Source organism: Phoenix dactylifera, unplaced genomic scaffold (assembly GCF_009389715.1).
Source record: "Phoenix dactylifera cultivar Barhee BC4 unplaced genomic scaffold, palm_55x_up_171113_PBpolish2nd_filt_p 000665F, whole genome shotgun sequence".
Taxonomy (NCBI): Eukaryota; Viridiplantae; Streptophyta; class Magnoliopsida; order Arecales; family Arecaceae; genus Phoenix; species Phoenix dactylifera.
Window position 1 is genome coordinate 170001 of NW_024068052.1, and position 21096 is coordinate 191096.

General features: G+C 38.5%; 1 protein-coding gene across 1 annotated transcript; it reads left to right on the forward strand.

The window, feature by feature from the left end:
* Nucleotides 1–18097: 18097 nt before the first annotated feature.
* On the forward strand, nucleotides 18098–19406 carry LOC120106852. The gene is made up of 3 exons (XM_039119954.1): nucleotides 18098–18924; nucleotides 19009–19155; nucleotides 19227–19406. Exons 1-3 carry the CDS (start codon nucleotides 18211–18213, stop codon nucleotides 19383–19385), a joined length of 1020 nt encoding a protein of 339 aa, XP_038975882.1. The 5' UTR covers nucleotides 18098–18210; the 3' UTR covers nucleotides 19386–19406.
* Nucleotides 19407–21096: the final 1690 nt, after the last annotated feature.

The following is a 21096-nucleotide window of genomic DNA, read 5'->3' on the forward strand; positions in this document are numbered from 1 at the left end:
AAATGAAAAGCACACAATATTTATGTAATTTTAACTATTTTAAAGTTAAGGCCATACATTAAATACATGAATTATGCAACTTGATTGTATAAGTTATTAATTTTATGAGAAAATTAAGCACATAGATACCTTTGATCAACACAACGACACAAAATATAAAATAAAATGTTAAAATTTTATTTAAGAGATTATCAATTCAGTGCTGTGATTTCATATGGAAGTAAAAAAAAGAATGGGGTCACAGGAACCTTGCTTAGAATGTGGGATAGTTGAAATCTTAGTAAAATAATTGAAAAAATAACCTTTTTAAGAGTAGATGGAAGGATTATTATGGATATTGTCATCTTCATATAATTTTCGCTATCATTCATTTCAGCCAAAAATAAGGATATGATGGTAATTATACAACTGCTGTTCGAAACCCGCCATCTGAAGCAAGAGGGTGGTTCTATATACACCCCCCCTATTGCTCAGGACACCCCCCAAAAATTAAAAAAAAATTAAATACTCTCTACACCCCCCCATTTGCTAAGGACACCCCTAAAAAATTAAAAATTCCTAAATTACCCCCCACCCTCCCCACCCCCTCACCTAAATTGCTCTCTACACCCCCCAAACCCCCCCCCCCACCCCGCTCTTCCCCTCCAAAACACCCGCCGGCGGCCAAACCCCCTCCGTCTCCCCCTTCTCCCTCTCGTCGCCGGTCGGTGCATTGCACCTCGCCAACGCCCAAAACCCCCCCGTTCCCCCTTCTCCCTCTCGTCGCCGGCATTCTCCCGATCTCCGACCACCTCGCCGGCTTCTCCCGGAACTACCTCCCCGGCCATCTCCCGAGCAACGAGCACCTCGCCGGCGCCTCCACGACCACCTCGAGGTAGCTCCCCCCCCCCCCCCCCCGCCTCCAGTGCTCCGTTCGGCACTGGATCGCCGAACAGAACCCTTCTGTTCGGCTGAACAGTGCCGAACAGAAGCCTTCTGTTCGGCAACCCTCAACCGAACAGAAGCCTTCTGTTCGGCTGCACAGTGCCGAACAGAAGCCTTCTGTTCGGCTGCACAGTGCCGAACAGAAGGGTTCTGTCCGGCTCTGTGCAACCGAACAGAATCCTTCTGTTCGGCATTGTGCAGCCGAACAGAATCCTTCTGTTCGGCTCTGTGCAGCCGAACAGAATCCTTCTGTTCGGCACTGTGCAGCCGAACAGAAGGCTTCTGGTGCCAAATCGCGTGCCGTGCTGAATTTTGTGCCGAACATTTATGTATGCAATTGAATTATTTTCTTTGATATAGCCTAACATTGAATTTCTATATTTTCAGACATGGATCCCCGTCCCGCCAGAGTTAGACCTACGGCGTCAGCTAGGAGACGTCGTGCTAGGATTGCTTCTCCCGAGCCTGCTCATATGCCATCGGACTCTCCTGAGTCAGAGCATGATGATATGCCCGCTAGGGGCGAAGACGATGAGTCCGTTGGACCATGTCCAGGAGGTCCAGAGGATGAGTCCGTCCTGATCAGTTTCAGGACGCATATAGCAGCTTCCATCTGGAGGCAACAGGTATTGTTTATTTGTTATAGCATTATATTTTGTTTATTGATGTTTTATAAAGTAGTAGTAATTATACATTTATATTACAGGAACGAGCTCCACTAAAGTGCATGAACCATACTGCCAAGGTTGGTGAATGGAAGTGGTGGTCTTTAAACCAACCAAATACCAGGTTCAGAGCACTATTGAGGCAGTCGGGCCTCGTAGAGTTAGTACAGTGCTCTTATCGATTCATCGATAAGATTCTGATTTCGGGCTTCGTAGAGAGATGGCAGCCCGAGACGAACACCTTCCATATACCATTTGGCGAGATCACTATCACGTTGGATGATGTATCCGCCATTTTAGGGATTCCTGTCGCAGGTGCCTCAGTAGCAGTTTCTCCTGAGAGGATGAGTGATCGGGATGCTGAGGAGCTACTTGTGGAGTTGTTGGGGGTGTCAGCTGGAGACGCGCGTCAGGAGGTACTGTCATCGCGCGGTCAGTCTGTGAGGATGGAGTGGCTGAGGACTCAGTTTCACTTTGTATTTGATAGAGACAGCCAGCAGAGGATAGAGTGTGCAGCACGAGCCTATTTGTTATTTTTGTTAGGCTGCACACTCTTTGCTGATAAGAGTGGGACCAGGGTGCCTATAGCGTGTCTGTGTTTACTGCGGGATCTGGATAGGGTGAGCACATATGCCTGGGGTACAGCTGACTTAGCATATTTGTATCGGTAGTTGGGGATTGCGTCGAGGTCATCAGTGAGACAGATCAGTGGTTATATGACGCTTCTGCAGGCATGGATTTATGAGCATTTTCCAGCACTCAGTCCTCACCCGTCGCTCGAGTATACTGATGCCAGTCCCCGCGTGCACCGCTGGATGCCCGGTACTCCATCCCGTACCACGATGGACCATTTAGTGGTTCTACGTGAGTCATTGGACCTTTTGAGCATCGATGAGGTACGTATCATATTACCATTTGCTTGTGTTTGTCAGTACTTTTAATATGCGATATAGTATAAAACTGAAATGGACCTTTTGTTTTGCAGGTTATTTGGGATCCCCATCATCGGCTTCGGGGAGATCGCCCATATATTGATATCACATTTTTTAGTGGCTCCATCAAGTGCCTTGATATCGTAGAACCCTATCATCCAGAAAGGGTTCTTAGACAGTTTGGTCGTATTCAGACCATCCCTCGAGCGCCACTAGCCCCTACGCGAGCCAACAGAGGTTCCACAGCAGGCTCGTACCGGATACATTACTCCTATATGGATCAGCTTTGGGAGCGGTGGGAGGACCACGTGCTGAGCCAGGCGAGCAGGAGCCACCCAGTTACCCGGCCATCAGACAGCGTACCGGGATACATGGAGTGGTATCTCCGTATCACGCACGTTGCAGTTCAGCCTCCTCATCTGCGCTCGAGTACTCATTCTGGAGCTAGGGGAGGTCATGATGATGCTGACATGCACCGGCGGCGTAATGCAGCTGCACTCGGTATCAGTACCGACATTGTACGGATGGGTCCCTCAGAGGCTACGTCACTAGGTGCCGGGCACCTATTTGATGCTATTTCTCAGATGCATCAGGTACTTCTGGGTGATGAGCCTGGCCCGAACGGGATGTCCCGGCAACAAGAACACCTTCAAAATTAGAAATAAGAAAATATTAATAGCTACAAAATTATAAATAAGCAAAATTAAATAAGCAAAATTAAATATTCGCAAGTGTTGTGAACGTAGTACCTCAACAAAATGATTTCCATTTACGAATCCGATAGCGATATCTTTGCGGGATAGAAGAGGTACTGGCACAGAACGGAGAGGTAGGAAGGTCAGACATTGTTGCAACGAGAGATGGTATAGGACAACATTATAGCAGGATGCTATAAGATGACCCATGTCCGGCATAGTCATCCATCTGTCATATGGTGGACAATCATCATAATATGATAATGCATGAGTGATCTCAGCAATCGTCCCTTCCACACCATATAATGTGCGATAGTGGTCCGAATGACATTGCAACTCTTGCAATAAATCCTTCCTAACACGCACCCAGTCATCTTCTCCAAATCCCAGTAAGTCAGCTATTGCCCTAAATCCGCAATTCCCATCAGCTTTTACATCCTTGATATGCTGGATGTATGGTCTCAAGGCAGAAGGAATAGCATCAATATAGATAATGAGCGTATGTGACTGGGCTCTAGTACGAAAAACCTGCAAATAATATCAAATGATAGAAAATATGTAACAATGGCAGAAATATCCAAATAGTTATCCGTCTCAGCACTTCCCGTACCGGCACGGCACGGCACGTCCCGACATGTCCCGTATCGGCACATCTCGGCACGGCACGTACCGACATGTCCCGTATCGGCACATCTCGGCACGGCACATCCCGTATCGGCACATCTCGGCACGGCACGTCCCGACATGTCCCGTATCGGCACATCTCGGCACGGCACGTCCCGACATGTCCCGTATCGGCACATCTCGGCACGGCACGTCCCGTATCGGCACATCACATACCGGCACGGCACGGACCGTCCCGTAGACGTTGTGATACCTATTGTAAGGAAATAAATATTTGGTACTTACCTTTTGCTTGGGCCGCCTCTTTTGAATCTGAGTAGATGGATTGCGGATGGTAACTTTCTCAACACCAGGTGAATAACTATCCTGTCCAGATAGAACCAACTCAAACGCAGACGGGTCACGTCGAGTAGACGTATCAACCTTCATTGAAGCGCGCCCACGTGAACCAGTCTTCCATTTTGCAGGCTCTAAAAGAGGTGTACTATCTGGACTTGCAATCTCTCGTAACTTCTTGATCATCTGCAATTGAGAAGCCCCATCTAACTTCTTGAATCGTAGCGCAATCAAATCTAACTCTGCATTACAACTCAACTGAATTGGCTGCACGGGGGGGTAGGCAGAATATCAAGTTTCCTCCAATGAGGATCTATGCAGTCGAGAGGAATGGGCCGACCTTCCACCCTGTACCGCGCAATCTGGTGAGCACATGGTATACCATGTGTGCGTCGAATAGCGCACCCACAATTTGAATCATCAAACCCAACTGAATTGGCTCGTTTCGATTGGGCGAGGACATGATTTAACGCACTTATAGATATGAAACCTCGCAACTCTTTGAATTCAGTTGGCTTGAAGTTGTGCTGCACTACCAATAAACTCTTCTCCAATGAGGCTTTAACGGAGCTGTGCTGCAACTCAATCAATCCATGTATTCTAGTCCAAGATGACTCGAAACTTCCTTGGCTTGATCCAAGCTGCTTTTTGAGCTTTGCATGTGCACTCTCGACCCTAGTAAACAAATGAAAGTTAGATATAAGAATTGAGGCAAATTAAAATTAAATGAGTCTTTATTTGTGATACCTATTTGTCGTCACATTTCCGTAGTGCCTGCATGTATCCGTCCACGCCGCAACAAATCTTTCCTTGTATTTGCTCAGCCAAGTATCTGACACATACTGTAGTGCATCTGGATAGGTACCGAACTCTCTCTGCAGTGCACTCCAGCGATCATTATACTCGTCTTCCATGGAGGACAGCACTAGTACATTCCAACTCATAATAAATTTATCCCATTTCTCCTTCAATTCGAAAAATTTTTTGCACTTGGCCAAAACATTCCTACTAATATGCCATCTACATAATAAATGTCTAGCAGTAGGAAATACTCTATGAATTGCATTCATCAAAGCCAAGTCTCTATCTGTAACAATCAACTCAGGCAAAACATCATCAGCTATGACACTGCGCAATCTCTCTAATGCCCAAGTATAGCTTTCTTCCCCCTCAGAATTTAAGTATACAAAAGCAACTGAAAATGTCATGTCAGTAGATGTCACCCCCACAATCTCTAAGAGCGGAAGACGATACCTATTCGTCTTGTACGTGCAATCCATTATCAACACACGGGGAAATGCACGGAACAAATCAATGCTGCCAGGGTGTGCCCAAAATAAGTCATGCACAACATCCGTATTAGTACAATTCCTATGCCACTCAATATATTTAGCCTCTGATAATTTACCTAATAGATGTTACATTTCAGACCTCCCGGCTTTCTCTGCAACCTTAAACCGTTGACGTACATTGTAGATAGTCTTGATAGTCGTAACATTGAGGGCATCTCTTTCCTTCAATGTGGATAATATGTCCTTTGGACGAACCAAACTCTTCGACATATCCACTAACAATTCCGTCTCCTGCTCAGATAATCTCCCTGCATATGAGTGCTGTTGCCCAAGGTGACAATCCAAGAGGGGGGGTGAATTGGTTTCTTCTAAATTTTTGGTACTTTTAAAACTTTCTAAATTAAGTGCGATGGATGCTCTCTTAGGTTATTTAAGTGAGTTAATCTAATGCAAGAAGAGAAGATAAAGTAAGAGAAAATGAAAGCACAAACACAATGCAAACACACCAATATATAGTGGTTCGGTGCTCTCCTTAGCACCTACATCCACTCCCCAAGCGTACCCTTGGGAATTCACTATAATCTTGCGGATTACAGTTGGATTGTTTTCCGGGCTCACAATCCAAAAACCTTGTTGGTTTTACGGGCTCACCAACGAACCTATACACTTGGTTTTCCGGGCTCACCAAGAACCTTGTTGGTTTTGCGGGCTCACCAACGAACTTATACAACTTTGGTTTTCCGGGTTCACCAAAAACCTTTGTTGGTTTTGCGGGCTTACCAACGAACCTTTGTTGGTTTTGCGGGCTTACCAACGAACCTTTACAAAGTGTTTATACAAATGAAAAGAAAAGATTTAAACTCCTAGATGAGCATATAAAGCAATATGAACAACAAGACGAGTTAGAAAGAAATTATCGCTTTGAAGTCGCTTTGCTCTTCTTGGTCAAGGAAGCTTCACTCTTCAATGGGGGAAGGAGCTCTTAATGCCTCTTTGAATCTGCTCAATCCCTTTCTTTGATTCTTGAATGAAGCTCTTGATGAAGCTTGTCTTGCTAGGGTTCTCTCTTGAATGCACTTGATGTATTTTCCCCAAAAGCTTACTTCCTCTGATGAATACTCCCTCTTAAATACTTCTCCAACCTCCAAATAGTCCTTTCTGACCGTTGGATTGAAGAAACTAGCCGTTTATAGCCGTTGGGAGTCCAAAAAGCATTTCTGCACAACTAGCCGTTATGTTCAGCCCGTGTTTGGGTCGGCTCAACCTGTCCTTGGGTCGACCCAACTTGGCCTTGGGTCGACTCAACCATTTCTTGGGTCGACCCTCTCAGTAACCACAGAAACCTCAATTTTCAGCCTTCCATCCCTTGGGTCGACCCAACTTTTCTTTGGGTCGACCCAACCTTGGGTCAGCTCAAACTTTTCTTGGGTCGACTCAAACCTTGGGTCAGCTCAAACTTTTCTTGGGTCGACCCAACTTTCAGAAAATTCAGAATCTTGAATTTCAGCCTTTCTTCACTTGGGTCGACTCAACCTTTCTTTGGGTCGACTCAAGGTTTACTTGGGTCGACTCAACTTCTTCTTGGGTCGACCCTCTCAGAAAATCCAGAGAACCATTTTTGAGTTGTTTGAGGATCTTAATGTTTGGGTCGACTCATGCTTTCCTTGGGTCGACCCAACTCACTGTTCATCTGTGCCATATTTGCAGAAGTGTGCCAAATGATTTCTTGATGTGCCGGGGTCGATCTAATCATCCTTTGGGTCGACTCAATTCACACTTTGCTGCATTCTCAAGGTTAGATTCATTCAAATGAACAATGAAATATATCTATATCAATTTATACAAATATACTGAGAGTAATGAACTTATAAATGAAGTATCAATTTAACTTATAGCATGCTCTAGATAATTGCTTGTTAATCATCAAAATAACACTATCATCCTCAATCTCCCCCTTTTTGATGATTACAAAATAAAGAGTATAAGCCTATTGATACTTGTCTTTAAAATCTGTTCATAAAAGGGATTAAATTGCTGAATTTCAGCTTTTCATATATACTTGTGAAATCTCCCCCTATATTATTCAAAAGTTGCCAATTTGACTGTTTGAATGGCTCCCCCTTTCATTTATAATTCATTAGCAATGAAACTTCAAAAATTTGAGATAAAATATGAGTTTCAGCTTATGTATCGGGGTGCGAGAGGTGCGTGCCAAATTCTGAATTTATATGTGCCAAATTCTGAATTATGATAGAAATTTTTGATTTGATGATTTTCATTGTTACAAATTGCTCCCCCTTAGATATATAAGGTTTCTTATATGATTTTCAAATTGTTTGCCCATTTATTTCTCTTTTCTTTTCATAACTTCTTTACTCACTCTTTCTCACAAAATTAATACTCTTTCTTTATTCACTTTCTTTACATATTCTAAACACTATCTTTACTTCTCCCCTTTTTGTTATACATATTTTTACTTCTCGCAAAATTAATACTCTTTCTTAACTTCTCAAATGAAATACTCTTTCTTTTCTTAAATTGAATACTCTATCTTTTCTTCTCCCCTTTTATATACTCTTTTCTTCTCTTCTCCTTTATATACTCTTTCCTTCTCTTCTCCCCCATTTTGTTATCATCAAAAATATATATATGGGAAAAGATGCAACAAATAACAAACTTCAAACTTCATTGATCAAAATAGGAACATTTTAGTACATTCATGCCAAAAACAAAATAAATACAATGTTCCTCAATCAAGATTTAAAGATACATGATAAAAGCAAGATACATATGAGAACTAGATATCTAGCCTAGGCTCTAAACAAGATCGTGAGACTCTCCCGGATTGCTTGGCTACGGCTCTCTTGGGTCCCATTTCTCCAAGATCTTGAAGTATTCTACTGTTTGGAGATAATTGGAGAAGATTTGAGAGTGAGGAATAGGGTTTTCGGAAGAGGACAAAGGGTAAACAGTGCCCTAGATATGCTCTCGGGTCCCATTTTAACAGTGGGGTCCCGACGTTGGGTCGACTCAAGATTTTTCTTGGGTCGACTCAACGTTGGGTCGACCCTATTCTGGGTTGGGTTGACCCAAGTGTAGACTTTTTCTTTTCTCTTTCTTTTTGCTTCTAAAAAGTTTTCCTTGCTTCCAATCCTTATAAACTCTTTATGGGACAATGATACATGAGTAAGGAATCTATAGATAACAAATTTGACTCATGTTTCATGGGTTTTTAGAAATGGGAGGAATGTATCATGAGACTGCTTGCTCCCTTTTATATCTCTTCAATAAAAAGGATCACATATGCCTAATTTCCTCCTTAGGAATGTATCTATCTTCACTCAAGGGTTTCATAAATATGTCGGCTAATTGTTTTTCAGTGCATATATGTTCAATACATATGTTTCCATTTTGCACATGATCCCTAATAAAATGATATCTTATTTCTATGTGTTTGGCTTTAGAAATGAGACATTTAAGATGTGAGCCAAAAAAGATCTCTAACTGTAGATTCCAAAGATATTTTTCAAATCAAGTGTAGATGGAATCTTTTTCAAGTTATTTCAAGAAGTGTCAAGAATAATATTCAAGGAAAGGCACGGATGAATATCCAACATTTTTTTTAATATATTAAGTATATAACAAAATGAGAGCAATCTAATTAATTTTCAGAGTATAATATAAGAGCAGATAAAGATCAAAACTTATATACTCGAAAAATATAAGATTATGTTGAATCCTTAATTCTTAATGACTTCAAAGTTCTTTCATGATATAAAAGTATTGGGGCATAGATACCAAAACATGAATTTATGCAATGTAGGATACATTAAATTTAGGGCTTTGAAAGTTCTTTTAAGGCTCTCTTAAAGACTTTCTTTTACTCCTTTAAAGATCATAACATCAAAATCAATTAAAATGAATTGGCTTAGGATTGAAACACTAAGGTGCAAGCCAATAAGAACTCATAAGTAGATTCAAGATAAATTTTCGATACTAAGACAGACGGAATCCTTGTCAATTAATTTTCAGAAATAAATGATTTACCGATGAATACAGATGGAAATCCAACTTTCAAAAGATATTCAATAAAGCACATAGTTTAATGCCACTTTACATTTAGTATTCTTTGTCTCATCTTTAGATGCGAATTTATACGATTAAGTTCTATATGATCTCTCCCTCTGAAATTTTCTTTCTCTCCCTTAATTAATCATTCCATTTGAGAGTTTAGAGTTTGAAGATAATTTTCAATAAAGAGATTGAGTATTTAAAGCTCCCCCTCAAAAGATGCATTTTCTTTTAAACTTTCTTTTCTTTTGTTGAATTTCAGATTTTAATGATAAACGTGAATAAAACTGAAACTTTATGATATCAAGAATGTAGAGTGATCTAGAGTTATTCAAAATTTATAGCAATCACTCTTTTTAATCTTTTAAGAACAAGTTATGCTTCCTCTTAATCTTTGAGAAAATGTACTGAAATATTAATCAGAAAATGATTCATTTGAAGCTCAAATTCATTCAAGAGCATTTACATTTTCTTTCTTTTAAGAATCATTTGAGTGAGCTGAAATATTTCTAGACTTGAGATCATTCACTCTTTTAATAATATATATACATATATATTTTGATGAAAGTCTTTAACAATGTAGGAGAGGAAAAAAAAATATAGATGACCATTGAAGTATATGTATTTATAGAACTCAATTTCTTAATCAAGGTTTTTCAGCAATGTATATATGAAGCACAATAAATCTTTTCAATATCAAAATAAAATCATATATTAAAAAATATTTGTTTGCAATCAAGATCATCAAAAGACACATCATTCAGACCAATATTAGTACACTTTGAAGATAAGAAATGATATGTTTCAGATGCGTATCAGGGCAAGCAATCAAGGCATCAGAATTATTCTATTTTTCTTAAGCTGTAATTTTATCTAGAAATTCATATTGAGTTATTCCCCAAAATGATGCAATCATTGAAGCATATAATGAAGGTTACAAAAATACAATGATAGAGGCATTTTTAAATTAAGTTTAAGCTTTTATACAACATCAGATTCTGAATTTCATAAAAATTTTCAAGGAGCCTTTCAGGATTATAATTTGAGATATGCATCTTCTACATTGTAGCTCATCTTAAATTATTAAGATTGAAGACACATATTTCAAGAACATTAGAGCACATCCAGAATCTTTGTAATTCATATTGAATTTTGGTACAAATTGGAGGATATTATGTACTAATGTTAGGCAAGATAAAAGATATGTCAGAATCAATCCATTTTGCCTAATTTGCAAATTCAAATTAAATTTTTTTTTTTATTTTTCAAAATATATTCATTAAAACAAAATGATGTTGTTGTTGGTAATAACATGTTTCAATCAAAATTTATAGGCATAAAGCATTACAAGTTATATCTAGGAAAGATCTTTGCTATTTGAATATTGAAAACACATAATTCAAAATATGCAAAACATAACAAGCATGTCATGGATCAAAATCAATTCTTTTCAAATAAAATTTCCTTTATTTAAATACAATTTAGCACTGATTTTATCCTTAAGGTGTGTTTTCAAGTGATTCAAACTTCATTTGATTTTTCACAACCTTCTTATATATTTTTATTTATTTATCATTCATTCCCCAAATTTTTAATTTCTTTCTTTAACCATTCAATGAACATTTTGATTATCTTCATTTATTTTTCGGTTTTACTTTTCTATGCTCTATATTCTATTTGCTCCCTATCCGGTGGAGTTGGAAGGGGCACGAGGTACTACCACTAGCCTCCCTCTTGTGCCGTCCCTAATATGCCCTGCACCGAATAGTTGGGTCAAATAGTGCCGGGTACTACCACTAGCCTCTCCATTGGCACCATCCCTATAATGAGCAATGTAGAAATGTTAAACTATTCTCTTTAGCAACAAGATATTCACTCCAAACTCTCCCTATTTAAATATAATTAATTACGGATTTTATCCCTTCCAAAAGAATGTTCACACAAGTCTCACAAATATGCTGAATATATTATGCTTGTGCTGCTTTTACTTAAGATTGGAGTATTTACTTAGCTTTTACTTCTTCTGAGCAATGTTCATTTTCTTTTTCTTTATCTCTCTCTTTTTGTTATTTTCAAATAGTTACATGAAAGAGCAGAATAAAGAATTAATCTAATATGCTGCATATAAATATATATCATGCAAACAACATTTTCATTATGCCCAATGATTCATAGCTTATCACAAGTTATTTTGAATTAGAGATTTGAGGCATAAACTTGTGTATTTCATGGTTATGCATTATATAGGAAAAAGTAAACTTCAATTTAATCACACCATGAAACAATCATCACTAGCATGAGAATGAAGCATGATATCAAGATGATCAGCAATTAAAGGTTTAATCATGCTACCATATAATTTCAGATTATTGATTTTGCTCAACTAACTCACAAGAGAAGAGTTTAGATTACCAGTGTATTTAGCATTCTTCAAGCCAAATACCTTTTAGATTCTTTACACCCTTGGCTGAAGAAAATCTCTCTCCTTTTTTTTTGTTTGCAAAGGAATGTTTATTGTATCTTTCATCAAGGTGTCCTTCAAGTTGAAATTTCTTGCTCATAAATCCTGTATCATTAATAAACTCTTTTTCTTTCTTGAAGGAAAGTCATTAGTTTCTTCAAGATACAAAACATTCATACAATATATTTCTTTAGCTAGATGACTCAACATAAGATATGACAATAATTGAATATTAAGTCACTTTACTCAAGAGATTGTCTAAATATAAGCAAGCACAAGTCACTTGAACTAAAGAGATAATTTTATTAAATAATATGGTTCAAGGACACCCATGTGAGGCAATAGGAAGATTTATCAAAGTCAAACCAATTTTTTTTTTTATTTTCAGAAGCAATTTAGCTTAGATTCTATTTGCTTAAAATAATTATCAATAAGATATACCAGTTAAGTTTTAATCAAGTTATTTTAAATAGTTGTTTCTATCAAAGTTCTGGTTATGATTCGGCTTTCAATACAAATAATCTTGTTTTAGAGAGATAGGCAATTTTCTTTTAGATTAATTAAGATTTTATATTTGACTTATGGGAGATGGTTCAAAGGAATTAATATTCATACTTTTAGAATATTTTTATGCTCAGATTAAACATGACGTGTTAACATTAATCAATAGAATTCGAGATAATTTTATGTAAGGATATTAATCATTCAATCAAGGATACAGTGATTATACTAAATGAGACACTTTAAAGATCAGATTTATTAATCTTAGATTTTTTGAATAGTCTTGAGAATTACAAAAAAAAAATCATTGTTATAAAACTTTTTAGTAGAATTTTCATTATGATCACGACACATTAATCATTTATGATTGAAACATATGATGCATACATGCGACTTATAGAGTAAATCATAATATATTTCAAATAATCACATAAGGAATGAGTGATATTATGATAAATTATACTCATACCTTCACAAATAATGAAATAAGATTTCATAAGTATTATGCTCAATAAAGTTTTAACATGAAGGTATGAAATCAGCATCAAGTGTTTATACTAGAGAGAAAATTTAGATTTTTGTAAACTTGAAGAAGAAGGTTATATATATATCCATTCATTGTTTTCTTATCATGATGCAAGCACTAGAAAGTTTCATGCTAAACTCGTTGAGATAAAATTTAACATATGAGGCATTTAAAAACTTTGATGCAGAGAGTATCGTAATTTCATAAAAAAGATAATTTCAATACACGAAGTAGAATGTTAAACCTTATACTAAATTTAATGAATAAAATGAGACTTATCTTTAATTATGTGTCAATGCACCCATTTGTATGAAAATTTCATTTGTTCCATGGGTAGCTTGGCACACCTACATCTATACCCTCATATTTTTCATTTTGGGTACCCAAGCTTGCTTGGGTCCTTGAGGGTTAGTGCATATGGTTCCTTTTGGAATCCAAATTTGTTTAATCGTAATAACTTTACCATTTGATTTATTCGAATTAGAACCATAAATAAAGTTTTTATGCCCAATCTTTTTATATTTGAACTAAGTTATCTTATTTGATGGTTTGCTTGGCAAATTGATAACCTTTTTCTTTAGGGTTTTATTATTGAGCAAAGGAATCCAGCCAAGTCTTGATTTATCAAAAACAGCATGTTGGCTTTCAAACATCGTTTTTAATTTTTCTGAACTTACAGTGAATTTGTTAATAAAAAATTTTAATTGGTTGATTTCTTCATTTAGGTTTTGATTTTCTTTAATTAAATTCTGATTTTTCTGAATCAATTGTTCTGAATTTAACCTTAAGCTTTCATTTTCAGAATTTAGTTTGTCTTGCATTTCAGCAAAAGAATTTCTTTCTTTTGAAATTTTTAGATTTAGTTTCTTAGAATTTTTATTCTTCATAGCTAGTTTTCTACATTCACAATACAATTCATGAAAAGCATTTAATAATTCATCATAAGAAAATTCTTCTTGAAAATTATTTGATGTAAGAGTAGATTCAGATTGTACCTTATCTTCTTGTGCCATAAAGCACAAGTTAGTTACCCCTTGTACTTCTTTGGAGCTAGTATCATCATTGTTGCTCCTAACTTTTATTTTCTTGCTTGACTCTTCCTTGGTCAAGGCTTTCTTCCTTTTTATCTCTTTCTTACTTTCTTCTTGCTTCCTCTTCTTCTTTGTCTTTAGGAAGCTTTTGAATTTTTCGGTGTTTGGGTATGGATCCTTGTTTTCATCACCGAATTCTTCATTTGTTGTTCTTTCTTCCGGATTGGGAGATTCAACATCGTTTTCTGCAGGCTCACTGTTAGTATGTAATTGAAGCATATGTGAGCTAAACAGAATATTGTCATAAATATTTTCTAAAGTATCCCAGATTTCCTTAGCAGATAAACATGCAGAGATTTTATTAAATTCAGTTTCATGGATAGCACAATATAGTATGTTCATAGCATTAGCATTCAATTGTGCTAAGTCTTTTTCATTAATAGTGTGAGAGAGTGAGTGAGGGCCTCTAGTAATGATGTACCATAATTCATAGTTTGAAGCTTGAATGAATATCCTCATTCTAGCTTTCCAATAAGTGTAGTTTGTGCCATTAAATAGAGGTGGTCTATCAATTAATTGTCCCTCTCCTATAGAACATCCCACTTGGATTGTCATGATCTTTAACTCTTGATTGTGAGATCAATGGGTACTATTAGAGCACCTTGCTCTGATACCACTTGTTGCCCAAGGTGACAATCCAAGAGGGGGGGTGAATTGGTTTCTTCTAAATTTTTGGTACTTTTAAAACTTTCTAAATTAAGTGCGATGGATGCTCTCTTAGGTTATTTAAGTGAGTTAATCTAATGCAAGAAGAGAAGATAAAGTAAGAGAAAATGAAAGCACAAACACAATGCAAACACACCAATATATAGTGGTTCGGTGCTTTTCTTAGCACCTACGTCCACTCCCCAAGCGTACCCTTGGGAATTCACTATAATCTTGCGGATTACAGTTGGATTGTTTTCCGGGCTCACAATCCAAAAACCTTGTTGGTTTTACGGGCTCACCAACGAACCTATACACTTGGTTTTCCGGGCTCACCAAGAACCTTGTTGGTTTTGCGGGCTCACCAACGAACCTATACAACTTTGGTTTTCCGGGTTCACCAAAAACCTTTGTTGGTTTTGCGGGCTTACCAACGAACCTTTGTTGGTTTTGCGGGCTTACCAACGAACCTTTACAAAGTGTTTATACAAATGAAAAGAAAAGATTTAAACTCCTAGATGAGCATATAAAGCAATATGAACAACAAGACGAGTTAGAAAGAAATTATCGCTTTGAAGTCGCTTTGCTCTTCTTGGTCAAGGAAGCTTCACTCTTCAATGGGGGAAGGAGCTCTTAATGCCTCTTTGAATCTGCTCAATCCCTTTCTTTGATTCTTGAATGAAGCTCTTGATGAAGCTTGTCTTGCTAGGGTTCTCTCTTGAATGCACTTGATGTATTTTCCCCAAAAGCTTACTTCCTCTGATGAATACTCCCTCTTAAATACTTCTCCAACCTCCAAATAGTCCTTTCTGACCGTTGGATTGAAGAAACTAGCCGTTTATAGCCGTTGGGAGTCCAAAAAGCATTTCTGCACAACTAGCCGTTATGTTCAGCCCGTGTTTGGGTCGGCTCAACCTGTCCTTGGGTCGACCCAACTTGGCCTTGGGTCGACTCAACCATTTCTTGGGTCGACCCTCTCAGTAACCACAGAAACCTCAATTTTCAGCCTTCCATCCCTTGGGTCGACCCAACCTTTCTTTGGGTCGACCCAACCTTGGGTCAGCTCAAACTTTTCTTGGGTCGACCCAACTTTCAGAAAATTCAGAATCTTGAATTTCAGCCTTTCTTCACTTGGGTCGACTCAACCTTTCTTTGGGTCGACTCAAGGTTTACTTGGGTCGACTCAACTTCTTCTTGGGTCGACCCTCTCAGAAAATCCAGAGAACCATTTTTGAGTTGTTTGAGGATCTTGATGTTTGGGTCGACTCATGCTTTCCTTGGGTCGACCCAACTCACTGTTCATCTGTGCCATATTTGCAGAAGTGTGCCAAATGATTTCTTGATGTGCCGGGGTCGATCTAATCATCCTTTGGGTCGACTCAATTCACACTTTGCTGCATTCTCAAGGTTAGATTCATTCAAATGAACAATGAAATATATCTATATCAATTTATACAAATATACTGAGAGTAATGAACTTATAAATGAAGTATCAATTTAACTTATAGCATGCTCTAGATAATTGCTTGTTAATCATCAAAATAACACTATCATCCTCAAGTGCCCCTCCAGATTCTCTGCAGCGGGATGATTGTGCACTCCACATACGACCAGTAATATCCAATCATCCGCAGTATCCAATTTCTTTCCTCTTAATGCAAAATGGCATCTACACTTCTTTGTCCCACAGGCAGTCTTTATTCGCTTTTCTTTTTTGGTTCGGTACGTCCCACCCCTCTCACAACCTAACGTAATTCTGGGTTTCTTAGAAATGGTACCTGCATCAGATGATTTGATTACAACAACAAAACCATTTCGCCTCCCAGCTTCACGACACCAATTACACAAGTCCTCTCTACTCTTGAAGATCTATACATTAAACAATTTATGTAAGTACACAGTTGTAAAAATAGCTCGCTAAACTATTACAAAATTGCACAATACATTATAATACCTCGTAAGTTGTAAATTCGCTTGTGTAATCCAGTACAAATTCTGATCCAATTATACTCGATTCGGTTGTAGCATAGCCCTACATATAAAATAATTTATCACCAAGAATTAATGAATCAGAGGATCTGTTCGGCACAAAATTCAGCACGGCACGCGATTTGGCACCAGAAGGCTTCTGTTCGGTTGAACAGTGCCGAACAGAAGCCTTCTGTTCGGCAACCCTCAACCGAGCAGAAGCCTTCTGTTCGGCTGCACAGTGCCGAACAGAAGCCTTCTGTTCGGCACTGTGCAGCCGAACAGAAGGCTTCTGCTCGGTTGAGGGTTGCCGAACAGAAGGCTTCTGTTCGGCACTGTGCAGCCGAACAGAAGCCTTTTGTTCGGCGATCCAGTGCCGAACGGAGCACGAACCGTGAAAAAAAAAAAATTCGAAACAAGGTGGAACACGTACCTTTGCGGCCGATTCTTCGTCCCAAATCACTAGTTGCTTGTCCATGCTTCGAATGGGGCTTAAATCTCCTTCAAAGATCGCCTAAACGATGTAAATGGATCGAGGGGTTTAAGGGGGGTTTGAGGGGGGGTTTTTTTTTTCTTTTCAAAACGAAACGGAGGAGGAGGAAGGGGGGGTGTATGAGAAAATTTCAAGGGCAATATGGTAATTACACTAAAGGTTAGTTTGGGTATTTTTTTGGGGGAATTAATGGCCGGTCCAGTGTTGGACCGGACTATAATTTTTAGTCCCTGTTTACTCTATTTGTAACAGCCGGTCCATCCCGTTTGTGCCGTTATGTTTGAGACGAAAATAACCCTGAGATATATCCCGAAACAGCCGGTCCATCTCGTTTCTCTCTTTCTGTTTGAGACGATATTAGCCCTGAAGTCCCCAACGGATTCGGCTTCATCTCTTCCCCTTTTCCCCCATTTTGCAATCCTATCTCCTCCCCACGAAAATTTCCATCTTCCTCACCGATTCCGGTTGATCTGGTGTCCCCCGTTTGAAACCCTAAGACCGTAAACAAGCTACCCACCGGGAAATCACTCTTGCTCCAGACCGAGAGTTCCTCTGTCGACTCTATTTTCCGGCCGGTCTCCGACTGAGAGCTCTGAGACGACGGCATTTTGTCGACTCCCACACCTGAAGCTTTCCTTGACGCTCGCGTCTTCGCCCTGATCGTTGGTCGACGGCGCTTCGTTCGACCTCGCTTCCCAAATCCTCTCCGAGGCATATTGCCGGTTCTTCGACGGTTTGTAATCCCTGGATCATAATTTCTCGATTAGGTTTTCGTAGCAACAAACTGTAATATAGTATTGTTGGGCATTTATTTTCATAATGTGCGAATGCTTAGGATTTAATTTCTTTCGTCCTCTGTTCGTTGTTATAGTTTATTAAAATCATTCATTATCCCGTCTATGTTTTACTCAATTATATGTTTCTATTTTTGAGTTGATTTTATTCACAATTTGTGTTTGAATATATTTGTGTTGCAGACAATTTTCATGGCTCCAATTAAGACTAAACGCAGAGCACATGCTGTTGGCCCTAAAAATATGGTCAATGGTAGGTGCTATTTCAGCCATTTTGTTAATTTTATGGTCACCCTAGTTCCGTTATTGTCGCATGAGCAAAAGGTTAGGATCACCGGCACACCTTTTGGCCATTTGCTAGGTCTGCCATATATTAAACAGAGTAGGCCTGTCCTGGACACTCTGCTCTCCTTCTGGGATGACGAGGAGGAGGGTTTTTGGTTTGGTAAGGTTTTAGTTCCTTTTGTAGGGAGCGATTTTGCACTAATTCTTGGTCTAAGTGCGACGGGCGATGAGGTAGAATTGCATAGTAAGGGGAGGGTCACGTCTGACCTCATCATCCGTTTTTTTGAGGGGGACCATAAAAAAGCCAATAGAAATGCAGTAAAGAGTAGATTACAATTTCTTGTTGGAAAGAGCGGACAACAAGATGTAGAGGATTTCACAAAGTTATGGGTTCTATATGTCTTTGTGACTATCCTCTTTCCAACTATACACTATTACGTTCCTAAGGCATTATGTTCATATCTTGATGATTTAGACCGCTTAGGTTCATATAGTTGGGGTCTTGCTGTTTTTGCTTTTCTTCGCCAACAAATACCTAGTGTAGCCGATAGTGTGCGGTCAAGGAATATCACTGGGAAAGGATCGGCTAAATATATGGACGGCTGCACGGTCGCTTTGGTGGTAAGCATCTTAATATCTATTTTTAATTTCATTGTTAAGATATGTATTTACTTTTAATTTTATGTTTACATTGATTTTTTGCAGGCATGGGCTGTTGAGCATGCGAACAGCCTTGTTGGAAGCCAACGACCCACCTTCATGTATCCACGTCTCCTGCGTTGGAGCAATGTCTCATTTCCTCGCAAGGTGGACGTGATTTCTGAAATCATGAAGAACTTAAAACGATATCAGGTTTGACTTATTATTTGTTACATCGAAAATAATTTGAGTTGATGCCAAACTTAAGTTTTCGCTTGCAACAGGTGATCGAGAAGCTAGAGCCTAGAGAGGAGGAGTTGCACATTCTCTCGCGAGGAAGGCCACGAGACGTTGCTTCCATAGAGATGCGAAGAGATGATGCATTGGTAAAGGGTTTACAAAACATTTTCAATGTTTGTACAGAAATCTTACAATCATTCTAGACTTTCGCACGTATCTTTCAATTGGCGGCACACACTTATGTACATTTGGCACACACCTCTCTTGTAGATAGACATCATTATTTCTTGGCAGCACACAGTTATTTTATCTGTCAACATAGTAAATAGAACTGTGCACACAGTTAAACGTTATTAGGAAATTGTTGTAGAAGTGGTTGGGATGAGGTAGTAAAAGGGCATAAACACTCAATCCAGATTGGCACATCCCAAAATGAAGCAGTGAACTCCTATTTTTGATGAGTAGAAGGTTTGGCAAAGTTTAATCACCGTTATTCTACCCCGGAACACAGTTATTTCAACTGTGCACACAGTTTATGATACTATACACACAGTTTATTTGTTTCGGAACACAGTTATTTTGTCTGTCAACATAGTAAATAGAACTGTGCACACAGTTAAACGTTATTAGGAAATTGTTGTAGAAGTGGTTGGGATGAGGTAGTAAAAGGGCATAAACACTCAATCCAGATTGGCACATCCCAAAATGAAGCAGTGAACTCCTATTTTTGATGAGTAGAAGGTTTGGCAAAGTTTAATCACCGTTATTCTACCCCGGAACACAGTTATTTCAACTGTGCACACAGTTTATGATACTATACACACAGTTTATTTGTTTCGGAACTCAGTTATTTTGTCTGTCAACATAGTAAATAGAACTGTGCACACAGTTAAACGTTATTAGGGAATTGCTGTAGAAGTGGTTGGGATGAGGTAGTAAAAGGGCATAAACACTCAATCCAGATTGGCACATCCCAAAATGAAACAGTGAACTCCTATTTTTGATAAGTACAAGGTTTAGTAATATTTGAACACCGTTATTCTATCCCGGAACATAGTTATTTCAACTATGCACACAGTTTATTTGTTGGAAAGCACAGTTAAATTAACTGCGAACACAGTTAATAAAACTGCGCACACAGTTAAGTATTATTATGAAATTGTTGAAAGTGGTTTGAGATGGGGTACTAAAATGGAGTAAACACTAAATCTACATTGCTACATCTCTTAATGAAATAGTGAACACTTAATTTTGATGAATAGAAGGTTTGGCAAAGTTTGAAGACTGTTATTCTACCCTGAAACATAGTTGCTTCAATTATGCACACAATAAGTTCTACTCTGCACACAATTTCTTTGTTTCCGAACACAGATAAATTAACTGCGAACATAGTTAATTAAACTGTGCACCCAGTTAAGTGATATTCAGAAAATGTTGCATAAGATGGCATGCTGAATTTTATGAAACTCCGATACACTTTTAAGCATAGAAATAATAGTATCTGAAACTGTAATACACAGTTTAAGCGTTTGTTAAGCATTTCTTTTTCTTTTCTTTTTTCTTCTCTTCTTCCCGATGCCCCTTCTTCTTTCCTCTTGCATCTAGACATCAATATTTATTGGCAGCACACACTAACAACAACTCGGCACACATCTTTCTTCATTTGGAACACTCCTGTAAATTGATGGGAAGTTCTTATTTCTATATGGCACACAATATATCATATCTGTAACCATTATTCTTTCGCAATAGCAATAACTTTAAACCATTAGGCACCTATTTACTTGCATTCGGTATGCACTTTTCACTTGCCGGCATACACTTAGCTCCATTTGGCACACACCTATCTTTTCTACGCACATCATTAATTCTTGCTAGCACATGCTTACAAACAACTTGCGCACATATAATTTC